General features: G+C 36.3%; 2 protein-coding genes, 1 long non-coding RNA gene and 2 pseudogenes across 4 annotated transcripts; 1 reads left to right on the top strand and 4 right to left on the bottom strand.

Moving 5' to 3' along the window:
• The first annotated feature begins 3,262 nt into the window (after nucleotides 1-3,262).
• Nucleotides 3,263-3,655, top strand: LOC125200415. Its single transcript, XR_007172724.1, has 2 exons — nucleotides 3,263-3,356; nucleotides 3,424-3,655. It is a non-coding gene; the product is annotated as an uncharacterized LOC125200415 (long non-coding RNA).
• Nucleotides 3,656-4,618: 963 nt separating this feature from the next.
• On the bottom strand, nucleotides 4,619-7,988 carry LOC125200419. Of its 2 annotated transcripts, XM_048098061.1 has the most exons (4): nucleotides 7,745-7,988; nucleotides 5,337-5,524; nucleotides 4,905-5,127; nucleotides 4,619-4,795 (listed from the first exon to the last, which is right to left on the bottom strand). In XM_048098061.1, exons 1-4 carry the CDS (start codon nucleotides 7,954-7,956, stop codon nucleotides 4,792-4,794), a joined length of 627 nt encoding a protein of 208 aa, XP_047954018.1. In that variant the 5' UTR covers nucleotides 7,957-7,988; the 3' UTR covers nucleotides 4,619-4,791. The 2 variants fall into 2 exon arrangements, with proteins under 2 accessions (XP_047954018.1, XP_047954017.1); XM_048098060.1 differs by having other exon boundaries at nucleotides 4,619-5,127.
• Nucleotides 7,989-8,617: 629 nt separating this feature from the next.
• LOC125200417 (probable dual-specificity RNA methyltransferase RlmN) lies at nucleotides 8,618-12,310 on the bottom strand. Its single transcript, XM_048098059.1, has 10 exons — nucleotides 12,058-12,310; nucleotides 11,910-11,985; nucleotides 11,726-11,823; nucleotides 11,230-11,331; nucleotides 11,035-11,121; nucleotides 10,250-10,366; nucleotides 9,980-10,083; nucleotides 9,630-9,766; nucleotides 9,375-9,511; nucleotides 8,618-9,266 (listed from the first exon to the last, which is right to left on the bottom strand). Exons 1-10 carry the CDS (start codon nucleotides 12,259-12,261, stop codon nucleotides 9,054-9,056), a joined length of 1,275 nt encoding a protein of 424 aa, XP_047954016.1. The 5' UTR covers nucleotides 12,262-12,310; the 3' UTR covers nucleotides 8,618-9,053.
• An 832-nt stretch (nucleotides 12,311-13,142) lies between these two features.
• Nucleotides 13,143-15,957, bottom strand: LOC125200420 (annotated as a pseudogene).
• Nucleotides 15,958-20,290: 4,333 nt separating this feature from the next.
• On the bottom strand, nucleotides 20,291-20,857 carry LOC125200421 (annotated as a pseudogene).
• Nucleotides 20,858-20,861: the final 4 nt, after the last annotated feature.

Raw genomic sequence — 20,861 nt, 5'->3', positions numbered from 1 at the left:
TATCATTTGAAAGCTCGGGAATTGATGCAATGGTAAATACCGACATACACAATGCTTATTTGACGCCTCGTGCTCAAAACATTGAAATGACACTTGAGAATTTGGATTAAATAAATTGTCTTGTTTATGATAGGTACCATTTGAAAGCTCGGGAATTGATGCAATGGTAAATACCAACATGCACAATGCTTATTCGGTGCCTCATGCTCAAAACTTGATTCCTACGATAATATTCTTGTGTGACATAAAATATTAATTGAATAAATGAGAACTAAGATTAATTCCACATGTTGTATTATTATTTTTGTACTCAAAATTTAAAAAGATTATTAATTAGTTAGTAATTGATCTACTCAAATAATAATAGGCCGACGAGATCCCAAGGTTTTTCATATCTATTAAGTACACCCAATGGCTTTGGCATCTCCAATAATTGGACGAACCCGCCACATCAGCACCCAAGGTAAAATTGCTAATTATTATAGGATTATACTCATTGTATATCCATCAAATTGTTAAAACAATAACTTATTTCTATAATATACCTATTTTTTGCATACATAATTTATGCGGCATTGTAGAAAAGCTTCGATGTCGGTTTATTAAATGACATTGCAGCTCAACATATTTCTCAACATAGTTATCCGGCACAACAAATGCAAAACCATGTCGCAACTGTTGTAACTCCTATTCCAATTAGGTAACCCCGAGAGTTCATCGCGTAAATTAACATAAGAATTGAGAAATGTATACGAATTATGCATGCATGAGCATATTTAATTATGTTAATATGAAGTTTGCATATAGTTCACCGGTCATAGGATTCGAACCCTTAAGCTTATTGGCGAACTTTTTATGCGCAAATTGGCAAAAACATATGTGCAAGTGTGCATGTCGTGCAAGACTAATTATATTAACAATCAAGAATGTGTCATTCTCAATTCGATATTAATCATTCTTCTGATCTTTTGAATGTATATCCATTCATATATAACATGTTGATGTTTAGCTTATCTTTTAAATAAGGTATACTTTTAATCAAGACTAACTTATGTGTTATATAGACCAGTTAGTACTACTCAAGGAAGTCATATCAAATGAATATACCAAGTGGCTTCAATCGAGTGCTTCTAACGCCTCTCATCATCATCATCCGAAGGTACGACTTTATACATAACCTACCTTTTGATGACTTCACTTAGGAGCAAAAAAAACTTTTCATTAATGACATTTACCCTTTATAAATTAGTCTTTTGGGATAAGTTCTCTTGTTTAATATGTACAAATTGATCTATGAAAAAAACTCTCCAAATCACGTGTGAGTGTTTCACCACTACATTTTTTATGTTACCTTCATATTTTATTTCATCGTATATGTATACATTTATGTGTAGAGGAAAGTGCGTTCTCAAGATGAGACACCTCCAAATTATCAAAGTCGGAATTCCAATTTCGGTCGAGGTCTTCATAGATACGGTTCAAGCTACAACAATGGGGAAAGGTATCAAAATTTACTATTCTAGTACTAATAATTACTTACCATTTTATGTGGACTCGCTTACGTTCTTATTAAATCGAATATTCATTGTATGACAAGAGGTACGAGGATGTCGGCCTTCCTCTTGACCCCCATTTACGCATCTTCATTGCTTCAAATGGAACACGCACCGATTGATCGGGAATGCGCACTTGGCTAATGGTATTTAGCGTGGTTAACCGGATGTGACTCAGACGCCCCTAATTCTTATTATTATTATTATTATTATTATTATTATTATTATTATTATTATTATTATTATTATTATTGTACATCTAATAAAAATAAGTCATAGCACTTGATTTACTAGTATCCTCTCCTTCTAAAGAGTCATTTGTTTAGTATCTAAAGATTAGCTATTCCTTTATGATCTTCTTTACAATTTATATGAGCAAAAGTTCTCATTGCAAAGTTAATTATCTATTCCTTTACAATCTTCTTTACTAATTTAATAAACTTGTGTCAAATACACCGCCTAAAAGAATGATTCATTCCTTCGATGCTGCAATAGAGCGCGATCGAAGGGGTCGATGCGCGATGTCACTATTGGCGGCGTTGTCCATTCGTGACCGGGAAAGGGATGGCAAGTGGGGCAGGTGTTGCTCGATGCCGAGCAGTGCGGAGCCGCCAGGTGTGAGGGTTGAATTTTATTTATTTATTCCAAATTCCAAATTCTACAAATACAACCACATTCCGCTCTCATTTCATAGCAAATTAAATTTTATTCAAAATTTTTATTTGTGTTCATAATTTACTCTCTCCACTTCAACCTTTAACACATCAATTTTTTAAAATCTCGTGCAATCCATTAATGCCATAGTCCGATGTACCTCCACCTAGAGGTGCCAGGGTTCGGAACCGGCGGTTCGGTTCGAGCGGTTGCGGTTTTGGAAATTGCGAACCGGAACGAACCGTGATGGTGTTTCACGGTTTCGTTCAACCGCGGTTTTCCGAGTGTTTTTTTTACGGTTTTCACGGTTCGAACGCGGTTTTGTTGTTCGGCTTAGTTTCACGGTTTTCTGTAATTTTCACGGTTCAGTTAGAACCGTTCGGAACCAGCGGTTCCGCACGGTTTTGGTTCGAAAATTTTTGAACCTAAACCGAACCACGGTTCAAAATCAACGGTTTGGTTCGAATAAATTCTCACAATTTCGTTGGAACCGTAACCGCGATTCGGTTTCGGTTTAACCGCCGGTTCGATAAACCTTGGCAGGTCTACCTCCACCTTCCAACTATGCCCAAGCATTTACTGCAACATTAATTCACACCAACTAAGAAATTCAAAGTTCCAACGCTATATTACATATTCTCAACACAACTTCTCTCAATACCATAAACAACTACTCTCCTCCATTCCTTTGTGAAATTCCAAACAAATCTGATAATTTCAGCTGGAATTGACAATGTATGCCGCCCACAGTCCAGCAACCGCATTCTTTACACACTACACCCCAAGCCTATGTCAACCAAAACTGGTCTCTCCCTTTTTTTGGATGATTTCTACTAGTATATATATTTTAAATTTGGACTCATGTTTTCATTTTATGGGCAGAAAATACCGGCAGCATTCGTTGTGAACTTCGGAGCAAGAGGTGGAGAGAGGTGCAGCATGGAAAGGAGAGGAGAGGTGACGACTTGGGAGGTGCGAATTGCAGAAGCAAACGGAGAATTCTTCTTCGAAGAGGGTTGGATTAATTTTGTGGAGGATAACAATATAGAGGAGCGGACGTGTTGATCTTTTCGTATGTGGAGCCGGCTCGTGTATTTGTTCAAATCTTCGGCACAAATCGTTGTGCAAAAAGAATTCGAAACACACCAGGTTTTCTTCATAGTTGAATGAGTGTAGAAATGAAAATGGCCATGTTTTGATTTCGTTTTCTTTGCAGGATATCCCTCTGAAATTCAGAAAAGATTGTCTCGCAAGAACCCAACCAACAATGCCCTTTGAAAATGAAGCATTATGTAATTTAATCAGCCTTTTATTAGTAGTAACTAATCAGCTTTTGTAATATCTTATCTAATCAGCTTTTGTAAGATAGACTGCCTTCAAATTTGTAACCAGACTTTCCATGAAGCTTTTGTGTGATGGACTCTTTAAAGAACAGCTTTTGATTTAAACCTCTTAAGAGCATCCACAATGGAGGCTAGTAGATAGGCTAGCCGATCGCGGGTGCTAACCGATTCGCTAGCCTCCATTGCGACAATTTAGGCTAGCCGATCGGTGAACTCTAGCCGACCGTGGCCCATCCCGCTAGGTGCCATTGTAGGCTCAATTTCGGCTAGCCGGTTGCATTTTTAATGTATTTTTTATATATTTTTTATTACATTTTTAATGTATTTTTAATGCATTTTTTTATTGTATTTTTAATATATTTTTTTATTGTATTTTTATTAATTATGCAATTTTTTTTAGGACGTACCTTTTTTTTAAATTTTTATAAAATTATTGCATTTTTATTGCATTTTTTAATGTATTTTTTAAAAAAATAGTGAGGAGTAGAGTCGGCGGGGCTCGTGTGTGGAAGCTCGGTATTTTTTTAATTATGTAATTTTTTTAATTAATGTACTTTTAAAAAAAAAGAAATTAATGAATTTTCGTATACGTGTCGTAAATTTAATTCCATAAATTTAGTTGTTTTTTTTAATAGTCTTGAGGATGTGGCTAGCCTATTGCTTGTCCGATTTTGGTAAATTTAATTCCGTAAATTTAGTTGTTTTTTTTAATAGTCTGAGGATGTGCTAGCTATTGCTTGTCATTCTTGTAAATTTAATTCGTAAATTAATATGTCTCATAAATTTAATTTCGTAAATGTAGTTGTTTTTGAATTATTTTTTATTGCGGCTAGCCTATTTGCTTAAAATGATGATGGCAGGTGAAATTTTAGTGTTGATGACGTGACGGGAGAAAGAGTGGCTAGCTGTGGCTGAAGATGCACTAATACTAATCACATTATTTTTGGAAGGAAAGCAATAGGCCATATTTTGATTCCAATGTTGAAGTGAAATTCCAATAGTAAAAAATTAATAGGAGTACTACATGTAGAACACAGATCTAGATGTAATTCGGTAAATTGCAAAAAATGAAATAAAATCGACACTATTATTAAACAGCTATGGATAGATTTGATAAAAATTACAAGAATTATGAAGGTGTATCAAAAGTGAAGGCTTGTATCAAATATCTAACCTTCGTCAATTATTCATGGAAGTTGGAACATGGTCTGCCTACCAAAATAAATTTCGCCAATCTCTGTCTAACTATCAAAATCCCAATAATAGTATTATTGAACACTGAGATTTTAGGGACGATAACATAGTTACCGATTGAAATAAAGAAAATATAAATGAATTGTTCACAGAAAGAAACCTTGATAAGAAGCTACGATTGATTGTTCTGAGCAATGGGTGGCAGTTGAGGGTAGGGGTGGAAGGGCAAGCAGCAACACACGACTTGCATTCGAGAGGGGGATCATCTGAAATGTTTATTCGGAATGTCCGTTCCTTCTCATCGTTGCCAGGAACGTGAAGGAGAGCTTCCATGATAAGGATCTCCCAGTCACGGGCACGCAAGATGGAAAACAGACCCTGATCTGCTCAACACAGCATGGGATCAGACAGAATCAAAAGATCCATGTCAGGGCAATGATTATCAAATGAAAAGGCGTTTACCTTGGGGTGAGAAACTAAATTGACAATATAATACGAAGAATTACATGATCAAACAAGCTCAAACTTGTTCAATTCATCAAAGTACGTGGTCTTAAAGCTCTTAAAAATGAAGTTTTATAATGAGACAAACCTTCATTGCATACTGCTTTCAGCTGAAATATTCCAGAGCCTTGAGGTCCAGAGACGGGAAAGGTGCAAGATACAGAGTGCCGCTTGTGTGCTACAGCAAGTGATGCGTTATACCAAGGACCTCGCACAATTGGCTCCCCAATTGCGTCAATTATTGCCTTGTTCTTGCTGGCTTTCTCCATTGCCTTGCTGCAATAGTTGAGAATCATGAAGCATGGGACCAAAACAAAATAATACTACTCCATTAAGTAAGCCATATCATCCACAGATATTGAAACACATTAACACTGGAAGTTTTCACGAGTCTCCCCAGCATCATATATTAGAGAAAATGTCGAGCTCAGAAATAAAAGTACTATAAAACAAGATCAACAATTGGTGCTATGCACAGAGATAGAAAACCAACAATGCACATTCACATTCGTATCCACTTCTTTCAACAGACAAACAACCTTCCCTCCCTTTCTCTTCATGATCCCTTGAGCTTTGATAGTGACAAATTCATTATAATGGACTCAATGTTGTTTTAATTTCAATTTTATCATGAAAAAAATACAGAAAATAAAAAGGTCAACACACGAACTAGCTGTTAGCATAGAGAAAGCACTAGTGACGAATGTTCTACATCTAAGCAACTACGGGAAACCCTTTTCTTGTCCATCTTAAGCGGGAACTTCAAATTAGAGATTGAAATCACAAACCACAATGCAGACTACTTACTGGATGGACATAGCCATGTCTCACTACATGTTTAATGCTTACCTAATAGCACAAGTGCACCAAGTCAATCTAGTCTTAGAAAAATTGAAACACTACTGTGCAGCTTTTCTATAAGTGGTCCAATTTCAATCCCAGTAACCAATAGATCAGTTAAGAACTCAAACCCCTAATAGATTCTAACTATCCACAACACAGTGAAAAGGTGATCTACGATTAAGAAATTCACAATCTGCCAAGCTAAATTAAGCACATGCCCATATTTAATAGAACCAATTATTCAAAAACAATAATTCCAGCTATCAATTTCAGCACAAAACCTAAACTCAAATTACCAGGGAAAAAAGAATAATAAAGTAAAAACCCGAAACAGCCAACCACATTTGTTTCTCCATTTTCTTAAAAGTCTTTGGGCAAAAAGTTCAAAAGTTTATTAACACAAATCAGCAAATGTTGAGAAATGAAAGGTTTTTGCAGCCTATAGGCTTCCTGGTAAGCATTTAATATCCAATAAAGAATGACCAAGTGCCTTCAAAATAATGAAATCCACCCATTCACTCTTGAGTTGGGCGACTCCACCTTTCTTAATGGACAATGCAAAATTTATATGATGTAAGTTGGTTAGAGTGCAAGCTCAGTTTGTGCTAAGTGAGGTAAGACCGTAAAAGAACGGAAATAATGATTAATTTGTTCAAGCAAAGGAAAATACACTCAGTATTTTTGAACAACATGCAAAAGCATGCATGACCACCAACTGCTTAGTTCTACAAATATAGATTTCAGAAATCACCAACCACAGCAGATACATGGAAGTCCTTGAATTATAAACTTTGAAAAAAAAAGTGTGTTCTAGAACCCATTTACTAGCAATAAAGTGTTGATAATTCTTTAGTATGTATAAGGTATCAACTCTCAAGTTCTCATGGATTGAGAGCATTTCAGCCAGTTTAAATGCCTGTTTTTTTATATATGTATGATAAAAAACCATGTCCAGTAACAAACATCCAATTGGCATGCCAAACGTGCTTGATTGTATTTCTTATCCATTGGTTTGACAACACTGGCTAAAAGCCTAACACCAAAGCATTCTCTTTTACATAAACCCAAAATTGATTTCAAGCTTCAGTTGAACATATCATACACTAAAATTGAAACCTCAGCATACATCTGATAGGCTGCTTGAGACAATGTCAAGCTCAATTGCTAAAGATTCTATTAACAAATGAATTAAGAGTCTAAGACTCTTGTAACATCTGGCACATGCTTAAACTCTTGTACTTTTTCAGTTTAAAGCTAGAAGAGGGGCTGTTGTATTTCAGCATCATTATATTCAAAAGGGAATCAACTATAGGCGGTTCATTGTGCAGCTTTCTATAAGCAGTCCAGTGAAAAGGCATCAATTTAGAACTAAATAGATTAATTAATATAAGAACTTAAACCCTAACAGGAACACATACGATCACACAAGAAGCTCCCACTATCCACACCACAATTAAAATGTATCAATTCAGAACTAAACTACGCAGATAAACCACATCAATTAGAACCAAATAACAACAGTCGCAGCTATCAATTTTTCAGCACAAAACCTAAACGCAATCAATTACTAATTTCAAAGTAGGCGCACCAAAAAATAACAAAACGAGGAAGATTTTAGCTGAATTCAATCATAACGGAGAGAAAGAGAGGAACCTGCTGCAGCCTTGGTAAATGACTAGGTCATCAAGAGCACTCAAAGCTACGCCCCCTGTCAAGCAGAGTAATGCTCCCGAGACTATTCTACGACCCCATGATTTCGATCTCCCTTCATCTGCTGGCGCGGAGGGCTGTGGCGCGGGCTCTGGAGGCGGTTTCGGCGCCGCTGGTCTGTTTTTGAGCACGGAGAGGACCCTTCGGCCCGCCATTGTTATGCCTGACTGCTTTTCCTTGACTCTGTTTTCAGCTGAAGAGGCAAAAATATAGAGCTGGGGCTATAAATGTCATTTCATAATTTGGTTTTAAATTAAATTAATTCTTTTTGAGAAAAAATAATTGACTTAATTTAATTTAGTAGTAGTTGAACTGTAAAACATCAAAATTGAACTTTTATTTGATGCATATAGTATTTTTTTGATGAATATGAATTATTGAATTTTTTAAGACAAGACTTGATTCGCAATATATCTTTCACGTTCTACTTTCTCTTCAACGTATTCTATCGCCGCCTCCCTCGTCTCCTTCCCTTCTCTCTGAGCATCATATGGCTCAAACCTAGATCCGAGTCGATTTGGACCCGCGCTCCCTTCGTGCATACGGGAGTGATGACGGCACATAAACCATTAGTTTAGTTTTGCGAAAGGCAAAATTAGAACCGTCCCATGGGGGAATACAAAAGTTTTGTACAAAAATCGGCGATTCGTGCTCCAGTTCACAACCAATGATTTTCCGAATTTTCCATTTTTTCAATTTTTCTTCAATTTGAACTGAACCACCGGTTCACGGTTCGAAAATATTGGAATTGAAGCCGAACCACTTAGTTCACGGTTCTCATTAAAGTTGGAAAGAGAATGGAAATGGAAATGGAAATGGAAATGAAAATGGTGCTAAGTAGATGCTATTACCAATATTTTAACAAAGTTGGGGAATCAATGTTTTACAATAAAAGGAGAGTGATAATCAAAGTAACAACTAACAAATTACACAAAGTTGTGGCTTCTAAACATGCATATATATAATATGCCAAACATTATCATTATAAGCTTATCTTCAGAGATACCTAATGCACATTGTAGTGTTGAAAACCTTTCACAACAGTCATAGGATTTCACACACTGATAAATTCAGGCAGCAGACCTACATTTGAGCCTAATCCGTGCAGCTCGCCGCCATGAATCTCATCCTTGAGCGGCAAACCAATGTACGCAAACTTCCACGCACAGCTCTTTCAGCGCTATCATGAAGGGCCTAGGTTAGAACATGTTGAAGACTAGCAAAACCTCATAAGCAGTTACTTTTCGAGGCATCAGGAGGAAACTGCCATCTCAAGTTCCGATTCTTCGACTTGTTGAGATTCTTCGGCTTGTTGAGGTTCTTCGACTTGGACATCACCAAGCAAAGGGACTTTCTGGAACTCATTCCTTAGCTGCCCACAGGCTGCACTGGCATCCAATCCTCGTGTTTGGCGTACACTGACAGTGACTTTACGAGACTCTAGAGCAGCGGAAAATGCAAGGACCTGTGTGATGGTAACAATTGTCAGTGTCAGTTATGCAGGTAATCTGTTGGTCAACTTGCATGTACGACGTATAAAACTGATTGATCTGCAATGGAGCAAGCAACGTACCGCTTTCCTATAGGGACGCTTATATTCAGAGCCATCTATTGGATTGAAAGGTATTAGGTTTACATGATAACCAGGACCCCATTTGTGAAGAAGCTCCGCTAGCTCTATCGCGTGATCTACCGCATCATTGACTCCAGCTGCCAAAGAAAGGCAGACTATAATCAATCTCGTGGTCAACTTGCAAAGAGTTATTATATGCTACTTTGCGTACATAGTGTAACGGAGTGGTCTTGAAAAACAAAGATCTTGTTTTACCTAATAATGTGTACTCAAAGGATACTCGTCTGCTGGTCTCGAGCAAGTACTGTTTACAGTCATTCATGAGTGCGTCCAAAGGATATGACTTTGCACTTGGCACAATCTGTTCCAGTTTCTGGTTTGGTGCATGTAAGCTGATAACCGAAGTTGGAAAACATATAAAGGGATTAGTATATAAACATCTCAAACACCAGTATATCCTTGAGAAGCTTTAAACTTGATCATTCATTTTACAGTTTGTCACTAGTCAGATACTTACAATAAAGTTTCCATTATTGATTATCACCAAGCACAGTCAGATGCCATACATAAACCGTCAGTTTGAAATTAACAAGATGAATGTTTACCTGACAGCTAATGTAGATTGAAGTTTGTGAGATGCCAGTCTCTTGATCGTGTTTGGAACTCCAACAGTTGAAATTGTTATCATCCGTTGCCCAATTTGAATATCCTAACCCCAGAAAAGATCAAATATAGGCTTAAAACTGGATTAATGATAGTTCATATCGCCCATCAAATGATAGCATTAATTTCATTACTCTGTTTGTTTACGAGTTAAGCAATGTGCAAGTAAAAAAAATAACATGTGGTTGTCAGTTCACTCAAAGTCACTGTACCTTGTTCAAGCAACGGTGTGCTTCAAGAACTTCTTTCAAATTCAACATAGGCTCACCCATCCCCATAAACACAACATTTGTAACTCTACGCTTGAAGATCTCTTCAAGTGCCAAAACCTGGAACGTGTGTGTCAATGATAAAATATATCAACACAGAGCTTTAGAAACTCTATTCTCAAAGAGATCTCCTGCCAAAACTAGCCATCTAAGTATGCAAGAAATTGCAAGTTCCGAAAATTATGCACACAATGAAATTGTCAGAAGTACCACCAAGAGGTTTCTCACAAAACTAACCACAGTTGTTAGAGAGCGACACTAGAACCAACTATTTGCTGAGGGGCTGAAAGTGAACTAAACACTAAGCTCTGTTTTGACTCATTCAATCACCCGATGTGTACTTGTGCTCATGTTCAAGGCCCCAGTTATTACCTAGAGAGATTAAACTTAAAGACACTTTCTATAGGATAATTGAAACTGTACACCAATGAGAACATCTTACTAACATAACATGATAACAAAGTCATATGAGATCAAGCATCGAGACAATTCCAATCACTAAGAACTCTCTATCTCAATGCCTCTTCTGCACAGATGTATTGATGATAAATGACAAGGGACCTAAAGTTCTTGTGGTATTGTTATGTGCAGCCAATCAAACAAACACGCTACATGAAACATCACACATACTAAAAACAGGAAAAGTAGGACAACTAGCTTTGGCAGTGCCTCCCAGAACCCTAATCATGAAAATAATTAAAAACTATGCAGGACAGATATAAACTAACCTGTTCAACAATTTCATGGCTCTTAAGGTTCCTTGCAAAACCTCCCTTGCCAGTAGCACAGAAGGAACAGCGTAGCGGACAACCAACCTGGTCAACCAAGTGAAAGATCACAAATGTGCACTACAACAAACCGCAAAATCTCCTTAAGAGGCATGAACTACTTCACATATATATCTTTTCCCCACAGAAACTTACCTGTGACGAGACACATGCCGTCAGTCGAACTGAACCTTTTGAATCTTCAACAGGTATGCCAACAGTTTCGACCAGCCTATTGTCCTCCAGCTTTAAGAGCAACTGCGTACGACAAGTGGAGAGGGGAATCGTGTGCATAAATACACAGACAAGTCATTCAACGAAAGAGGTAAAGTTCATAAATATTGTGAACACCATTCCATAAAAGAATAAAACTGAACTTAATAAGAGTAGCTTCATATGCTAAATTCAGATTATTAGATCCCTGAGCATTTCCAAAAGAATCAATTTTTAGACGTGATTTGGTGACTCTATAGATTGATTCTTTTGGGGATGATCTTGGTATTGACATTCCCCATTAGTTGTTAGGTATACATATAAGCATCCAGAGCATAAGCACAGAAATCTTCGATATATCACTCGACTGTTTGTGCAGAAAATAGGCCTAAATCTAACGTAATTAGTACAATCAACAATGAGAGTAGTAATTCTTCACCTTAACAGTGCCATCAGCAGCAGTGACTTCCTTGTAAACAGGCGATCGGCCCACTCTCCACCCTGCTTCCTGAAGCTCATTCCTGAATGCCAATGGCACTTCACACATAAAAAAATAAATTAAAATCCAATCAATAACAAACAACACAAGATGAAATAGATAGAAACTAGAAGAGGCCCCTCACCCTGACTAAGATCCTGAATCTCTCTAATCTTCCTCTTGTACAGCAATTGATGCAATTGCTTGCCTCTATACTTGTCCTGCCACATAATCAAAACAACAATCAATTCATCAACTAGTATCAAATTGTGAGCTTCCAATTCGAAGCGTACCTGTCCGAATTCGAGAGCGAGCTGCTGGAGGTCCGACTCCGACATGCCGATGAGCACCCCCGGTGCCATTTTTTGGCTGACAGGAGGCGCGGTGGCTGCTTTGGCGGCGGCTTCCGGGCTTCCGACGCCGCAGGAAACTGCTAGGGCGCGGAATTGTGCGGCGCGAGCAATTGGCGCGTGGCGCAAGGCGGCCATTGGCCTCATTTTTAGGGAGAAATTTGGAGCCAGAATGGTGGAGATGAGATGAAGTGATGATGATTGAAACGATAAAACCCCTTCCTTTCAATATCGCTTAAACCTCATATTTATGGATAAAGACTATTATACCCCTGATATCCTTGAATTTCTGATTCTATAAAATAAAAATTAAATAGAATAGCTAAATATTTTTTGTCAAAAATCAAAATGCATCATTTATTTTGGGATGTTTAAATGAAGTACTCCTCTTTTCCATTACAAATTTGAAATGTTTTTCCTTTTTGTCTAGCCTCATTAAAAATGAAATATTTTTAAAAATGAAAACAATAATCTCTCTACTTTTTCTTATTTTCACTTTACTATCTTTTCATTAACTCACAAACACACTACATAAAATCATATGCTAAAAACAAATATTGTATTTAATGGGCGGAGAAATACAAATCACTAGTTATAGTAATGAGCAGTCTATTGATGAATAAATGATGTTTTTTAACGGAATTTTTTGTTTGCTATAAATATAAAATTGTCAAGAAAAAATTTATGTGATTTTGATCCATGGTATAATGATTCCCAAAACTATTATTCTTGAAATTTATGACTATGTAAATACTCTATTCATTTTAGTATTTGGTTTGCCTACAATTATAATTTATTATTCCGAATGATTAAAATATTGTTATTACACTGTCATACTCTTTTATTATCATTACAATACATTTTTGTTTTTATAGGACTCGTATGATTCGATTAAATTTTAAATCCATTCAAAAAACTTTTTAGACAAATTCAAAATTCAAGATTAATACAAACGAGTCAACAATTCAAAATTCCATAACATAAATGAATTGTGACACATTGAACATCTGAAATAAAAGAGATTAACATAAATACATAGCAATAATCATTCAACTATCACCAATTGATTTTTAGACAAAGTATATGTGATCATATAACATTTAATTCGAGAAGATTGGTTGTTGAGAATCTAAGAAGATTTTAGCTCCCAAATAAAATGGCTGTACAAAGAGCTTCCAAAAATGGTGTTACAAGCAAATTAACATAGAAAAATTGCAACCACCATTTCCACATCTCTTCCCTCAAAAACATCAAATTCAAGTTACAAGGAAGCAACAAGAGGAGGAGGAGTTGAAGGTCTCGGATACGAGGCCGCCCGGCCTCCACGGTACGCTGTCCTCCGGTGCTGCACAGCTGCGCCGGTCCCCACACGGAGGCCGTGTCTTGAAGCGCTTCTAGTGCGGCCACCACCTCCTTCATCTTGGGGCGCTGCTTCGGCTCCGCGGCCAGGCATCTCACTGCAAGCGTGGCCGTTTCGGGCCGCGTTTGGGGTGTACTGGCCCTGGATGCGGGCGTCTATGACGCTGGAGAACCCTCCTTTTGCTGGCGAGACGGCCTCGCCCATTGGATGAGGTTCTGCTCCCCGTGGGGGTTCTTGTCCAGGACGCGCCGCCCGGTCAGCATCTCGAGGAGAACGACTCCGAAACTGTACACGTCGCTCCTCGATGTGAGATGACCTTCGGAGGGAAAATAACGGGTCGTTAGTGTCACGAAAGCAAGGAAAACACGCGAGAATTGGTTAATTTTTTCGTATACGTCTGGGGGCTTTGTCGAGTCACAATGTTCACACTATTTTTCGGATATAATTGCGATTCTACAGGAAGGACTAAAATACCCTCACTAATACGCGAGAATTGGTTAATTTTTTTTCGTCTACATCTGGGGGCTATGTCGAGTCACAATGTTCACACTATTTTCGGATATAATTAAGATTCTACCGAAAGGACTAAAATACCCTTACTAATACGCGAGAATTGGTTAATCATTTCGTCTACGTCTTGGGGCTATGTCGAGTCACAATTTGCACACTATTTTCGGATATAATTACGATTCTACCAAAAGACTAAAATACCCTTACTAGCAAAACTCAACACTTAGAAACCAAGATAGATCAAGACTTATTCATTTACCTGTTGCCATGTATTCCGGAGCTGCGTAGCCGTAGGTACCCATAACCCTCGTAGACACGTGGCTTTTCCCGTCTACCGGACCATCCTTGGCCAAGCCGAAATCGGAAAGCTTTGCATTATAGTTCTGAACAATCAATATGCACCAAATTGATAAATGGTGTTGCTTTGAAACAATATCAAACCAGAAAACAGAGTTACATAACTAATCCTCGTACCGAATCAAGCAAAATATTGGATGATTTGAAATCGCGATAGATAACTCTTGCTTCGGGGCTGTGAAGATACTCGAGCCCCTTTGCTGCGCCAAGAGCAACCTTCATCCTCAGGCTCCAAGATAACGGCTGGAAATGCGCAGCCCCTAAAAGAAACGTACAATCATACAACGATCAACAGTCTAAATTCATCTACGAGAGGGATTGTTTCAACAAATAAAGACCAAAACAAACTCATTTCAAGAATGCAGCATCAGACTTACTCCTGAACAGATGATTCTCCAAGCTGCCTCGTGGCATAAACTCGTAAACGAGAAGCCTATGCTCGTCCTCCAAGCAATAACCAACCAATTTCACCAGATTCGGATGGTAAAGCTGTCCTAGATAGTTGATTTCAGTCTGGATTTCAGTAGACAATCAATCAATTAATCAAAGGGTTAGAAAAAGTTCACATTTTGACACTAAATTGAATGTTCTTGCAACAAAAACAGACACTCACCAACCATTCCTTGTGACCTTGAAGGCCGTCTTGGTTCAGTCTCTTGACAGCAATGACCATTCCGTCCCGGGCTTGGCAGCCTTGAACGTGGTCTCATCGACCCAGCCCTTGAAGACACACCGAAACCACCTCCCCAAGCACACTGTCGGGCCGGAAGTTCCTGGTGGCCGTCCTGAGGTCGTTGAAGCTGAAGATCTTCAGATTCGAAAACTCCAGAATGTCGCCCTCGCCATGAGGGGTCACTGGAAGGGGGAAAGACGAGCGCCTGCTGCTCGTCTCTTCCATCTCTAGGAGTACTTAGCCCTGCACCCATTATGTTTGATCAAATATATACTCAATTGAATTGAAGTAACAAAACATATTTTTCACTTGAAAATCATCAAATTGATCAAGAAAAAGCCAACATTTTGCATAATTTTAGATAAATAAACATTCTCCACAACCAAACAGTAAACCAAAATCCTATAATTTCTCCTAAACATACCATAATTGAAGTGATCTAGCTCAAGATTCAATCTTTACCAATACCATTGAAGTGTTCTAGCTCAAGATTCAATTTTAACAACATATCTTCCACAAAAACAGCCAAAATTAAGAGGGAGTATGTTTAACCATGGCAAAAATGCAAGAAACAAAAAACCTCAAAACCCCAGAAAAAAAATCCATCTTGAACAAAATCATCACATGAACTGAAATAAGAGAACTAATCTCACCAATTTCTTCAAAATTTCAACTCAAAATCAAAGCAGCAGTCATAATCACTTCAAGCAACATCCATCAATTTCATGAGAGAGAAAGAGAGAGAGGGAACTAACCATCTCGGCGAGGACTATCAGCCCTTATTCTAACACTGAAGCAAGAACCCATTTTTTCAGACAAACTCAGGAATCTTGCTGTCTGAAAACTGATCTAAAATGGGAGCACAAAATCTTTTCTTAAAGGGCTGTTAGTTTAGAAAGTTCCAAACTTGAAGCCCGAAAGTGTGAAAAGCGATTACTTTTCATAAACAAATGAGAGGGAAAAATATGTTTATCTATTCATCATCATGTTGTGTAGGTTGAATTCCTCTACGTGTAGTCGGTTTGGCATCACGAGAATCTAATATATAGCTCTCTTTATTTAATTTCTTGGGGAAATTTTAGCAGACTTTTCTCACCAATCCCCAATTATTTCAGCAACCTCGTCAACTTGTCTACACTAGAACAAATTTAATTTTATAATTGAAAAATAAGGTGATTCTAGAAATGTGCTCACAATGCATTTATGAATAGTGTGTGTAAAGCTAGGAATTAATGCTCCTCATCTCAACTTTGAGAAATGGATTGAGAGTGTAATGAGTTTCTATAAATATACAATTCATTTATGAGGTTAATTAGTGTATATAAATTTAATGAATCAATACTGTTTCTTATCAGCTCTATGAAATGGATTGAAGGTGTAACGAGTTGGGGTGAGTTAAATATCGAAAATTAAGTATTTGATCAGAATTAAATTGAATTTTAAAAATTTGATTTTTTTTTGGAATTCGATATAGTTATATTAATTGATTCATAGTATTAAATATTTTTATGTAATATGGAGTTTCAATTTTTTCATTTTTAAAATATATTTGTGCTATTTAAATTTTTGATTCGGATCATAGTCTGATTTTGTTCTACAAGTTGATTTATTTTATGATTCAGTTCAATTTAATTTCAAAACAATGGCTTTTCAGTTCAATTTGGATAAGAAAACAAATCTAAAATCGAATAGTCACTCATGAAATAAATATATGAATATAGTTGTAAAATATAAATTAAATTTAATGTATAATCTATAGAGTGAAATTTGAGACTTAGTTTCTAGAAATAGTAAAAAGTAGATTTAGTTCTTAAGGTTGGACCAACTATAATGATACTATTAGAACTTTTTAGTTGAGATATGGAAGTACTTTTTAATAAAGCGTCATCAATATCACGAATATTATTAGTGACATGTAAGTAATTATAAATGACTAATTTAACTTTGTTAAATCATAATTCACCAATTCGAACCACCTAACTTAAGACTTATAGGAGTTTTTTTTTTATGTGTTGATGTGGACATTCTTTATTACTACTAATATACATTCTATTTTTTATTTTCGATCAAATTTCAAAACATATTTCAGTAAATTATCCAAAAGAAATAAGACTCATCAACATATTTTATTTTTTTAATAAGAGTAATTCGAGATCATTGTTGTTTGTATTTATTCACGTTTTAGTGCAATAGCCCTATGATAATGGAAAGGACAAATGTTTAATTGCGAAATAAGCAATAGCCATTTGGTTGGCCCTACTTTTAGGCTGCGGATTGGATCACTATTATTCAGTCAACGAGTTCACATTTAAAATTTGTTAAATAAGCAATAAGAAATGGTTGCAATTATAATTTGTTTAACTAAAGGCTGCCCAAAGGTTTTTTTTGTCATATGGGAATTTATTTAGGAAAATTATTTTTAACTCGATCTATAATATCTTTTCTCTAAGTTATCAAATTAATATTTTCAATTTATTATTTGATCTTTTGTGTTAATACTTCACTTCGTTAATTTTACAATTGACCTGGACTATCGAAAATCAGAACAATTTTGGAAAAATTATACTACTAGAACACTAATTTTACCTTATGTAATTTAATATTTGAAAAACAATTTGTCGAAATTTAATGTATTTATCTAGTCAACTAATCATGGAACATAATATAAGTGTCATCTTTGAAGTGCAGAACGAAAAATGTATCACAAAAATACAATGAATCACAAAAATGAAATTATGAAAGTAGGCTAGCTTCTTCATTATTGGAAAATAAAATACTGTTCCATTATTGATATATCTAAATTATGTTCTACTCAGAGAAGAGTGCTGATTATAATTGAATTGGGAATACTTTTGTTAAAATGTGGGACCAAATTCGGTGGATTTCCACTGAAGAAGAATATTGCAATCTGACTGGTATTTATCCATATCATTATAATCACAAAAAAGAAAAAAGTGCCATAGACAAATCTGTTAGATATTTATCAAGGTAAGACTGAATAAATAAATTTAAAAAGACATTAAGCTATTCAATGGAACCGACCCTTGAATTTGTTAGATTACAATTTGTCAATCATAACAAAGATATTAAATTCGACCAAAACGTAGGTCTTGCTTCCTTCCCCAAGTTAGTTCTCCCCTAAGTCCATCATTCATTAAATTGATGAGAAAAAGAGTGGTTAATTTTAAACTACTATTATCTAAAATTAATGTGCGAGTCGAAATGGAATTGATTCATAATAAACATATTGTTACAAAGTTATGTTCCTCTTATTAGACATGATAATCTTAGCTTAGTAGTTAAGATATTTTACACTAGTCGATTCACGGAACATAACTAGGTGGATATGACGTAGTGAACTAGGTCGTTAGTCGGTGTTTGAGACAAAAATGATGTGGCAATGATGGCAGACAAAGAATGGAAATGAATCCCTACTCTAAAGGATTAGAGCATTTTAGCAGCGTGTGATCGGCTATCATTCGATAATCCAAAGATCGACTTTAATGGAGTTTTCTAGCTCTAAGGATAGATAATGATTTTAGTTGATCTCAGTCGTTGTTTATACTGACATGGATACAATTATTAAAACATAATTATTAAAAGGTAAAAATTAGGCTTAATATCTAAATTCATGTGGACAAATCATGCTTTGCTAAAAGAGAGGTTTGAAAAGGAGAAGGAAAGCACCATTAAAGTGAAAAAACGGATCTTCAAAGTGAATATTTGGACTCGTGAAAATACTGCGCCCACCCTTCTCTTATCTAAGTTTGGTGGGGGTTGAATTGCCAATTTATTATTTTAATATTAGTAGTAAAAAAGTACTACTATGAAAGTAGCTTAGAATCCATGACAGGTTAGAAAACTCCGTTAATACGGGTTTTAATTGGGCCTCTAGAGCAGAGGTATATTCTTGTTCTTCGTCTGATTCATTATGCTAAGCAAACAACCTTTTCTATTGTGTTAGGAGTACTTGCTATGGGCGATGATCTTCTTTATTATCTCAAATTTTTATTCGCTCTCGTTGTTTTAGATTGACTTATGTTAGATTTTCACACATTTTTCGTTTATTGCTAGCGATTTTGTTGTGTTAGATTTCATTCGACATTTATTGCCAGCGACGTTGACCTTTTTTATTGTGATAAATTTTACCGGACTACCCGACATGTGAAGATGAGACCAACGGTCATATAGATGTTTCATCCCAAATCAATTAATCAATTAGTGATAGAAGGATAGATAAAGTTAATCTCATTTTAATTTCACATTTTTAATGGAGTATGAAACAACTCACTCGTAGAGATCTCAACATACACCTCCCCAATGCAAACATTTATGCTCATTTTATGATTTTGTCTTATCTTTATCTTTTGAATTTTTGCGATCTGAACATTTCAACTTCGGATCACATTGGTTTTACACTAACAATTTCGTCAAGTTTTAAATGGTTTTAATATGATTTTGACCGATTTTGATGGTTTTAACAATCCATTCGTTAAACCGCTTAAAAATTGATGGAATTGTTAGTGTATGACCAATTATGATCCAAGTGAAATATTCAGGGATGCAAAATTCAAAAGATAAAGATAAGCTAAAATCATAAATGACTATATTCAGAACCGCATTTCACCCTTAAATCAAAATTCCCTAAAAATATCTTGAAATCCAAAAAATCTAAGCAGTATCTTCTGGATTGGGATGGACACGAGTGTAAGGTGGTGCGTTGAATACTTTTCATTCCTTTCCTTCGCAATTGTCACTCGTTTCTTCTTGTGAGGCAATAAATGCGATGGCAAATTATCTATAGTCATATCTTGTTACTCGATTAATATGAGGATGACATTGCTCAAACAGTCACTAGTCACATGGTCTTGGTACATGCACTTCTTCCAGCAACCAACATCGACTAACCACTCTCCATTTTTAAAGACGACTTTGTGGTCCCTCAGCAGAAGTCAATGCTCGAACCAACATTGATTCTGGATATAATAAGAAGGAATGATGTCTGGTTTAACGTAATCCAAGCAATTTTGTCAAACACCAGAAATATATAGTATGATCTCGTATTGGGACCATGATTCTCCCGCAATATTTAGCTACATTACGACAAGTTCATAACGATCACTAGTTTTCAAGCCCGATCACATCAAGTTAAAAGAAGATTCGACGGATCTATAGTCAAGATGGGTTTTTCCCTATAAAGCCAAAAGGACTAAAACCGCTCAAGCAGGTTGTACGACAAAATAAACTAAGCCAAGAAAGACAACTAGCAAACCGAATCACGAGAAAACGCCTCTCAAGAAACACAGAACATAAAATTCTAGACAGTTACCTCCATAGATGATCCTGGTTGAAGCAGCAACATCAGCATTCACATTGGCTTTAAGCCATTTCCTCAGCTCAACATGTACCTACAGCAAGATATGTTTGAGTGGCGTTAGACGTCTTCATGTCATTCGACTTCTACAAATGGAAACCATGATCTTGTAAGACTTACTTCTTGAGCCTGAGCAGGAGAGGCAACCTTTCCGGTTCCAATAGCCCATACAGGTTCATAAGCCAAGACAACATTTGTCCAATCAGAAATTACCTGCAATGGCCTTAGTCTGTGCAGCCACAACATCCACAGTTGTTCCGGCTTCTCTCTGTTCAAGTGTCTCACCGATACAGGCAATTACCTTCAAACCTTTCGAAAGTGCATACGCAACTTTATCTCCAACAAACTGGAATCACAGTAAATTACAAGATTAAATTATATGATGAAAAATCTAATACAAACTAACAAAAGTACATAGAATTTGAAGAAAGTTCATTAGAAATATTACCTCACTTGATTCATTCAACAAAGCT

This window comes from Salvia hispanica, unplaced genomic scaffold (genome assembly GCF_023119035.1).
Source record: "Salvia hispanica cultivar TCC Black 2014 unplaced genomic scaffold, UniMelb_Shisp_WGS_1.0 HiC_scaffold_957, whole genome shotgun sequence".
Taxonomy (NCBI): Eukaryota; Viridiplantae; Streptophyta; class Magnoliopsida; order Lamiales; family Lamiaceae; genus Salvia; species Salvia hispanica.
This window is presented reverse-complemented; position numbering and strand designations above follow the sequence as displayed.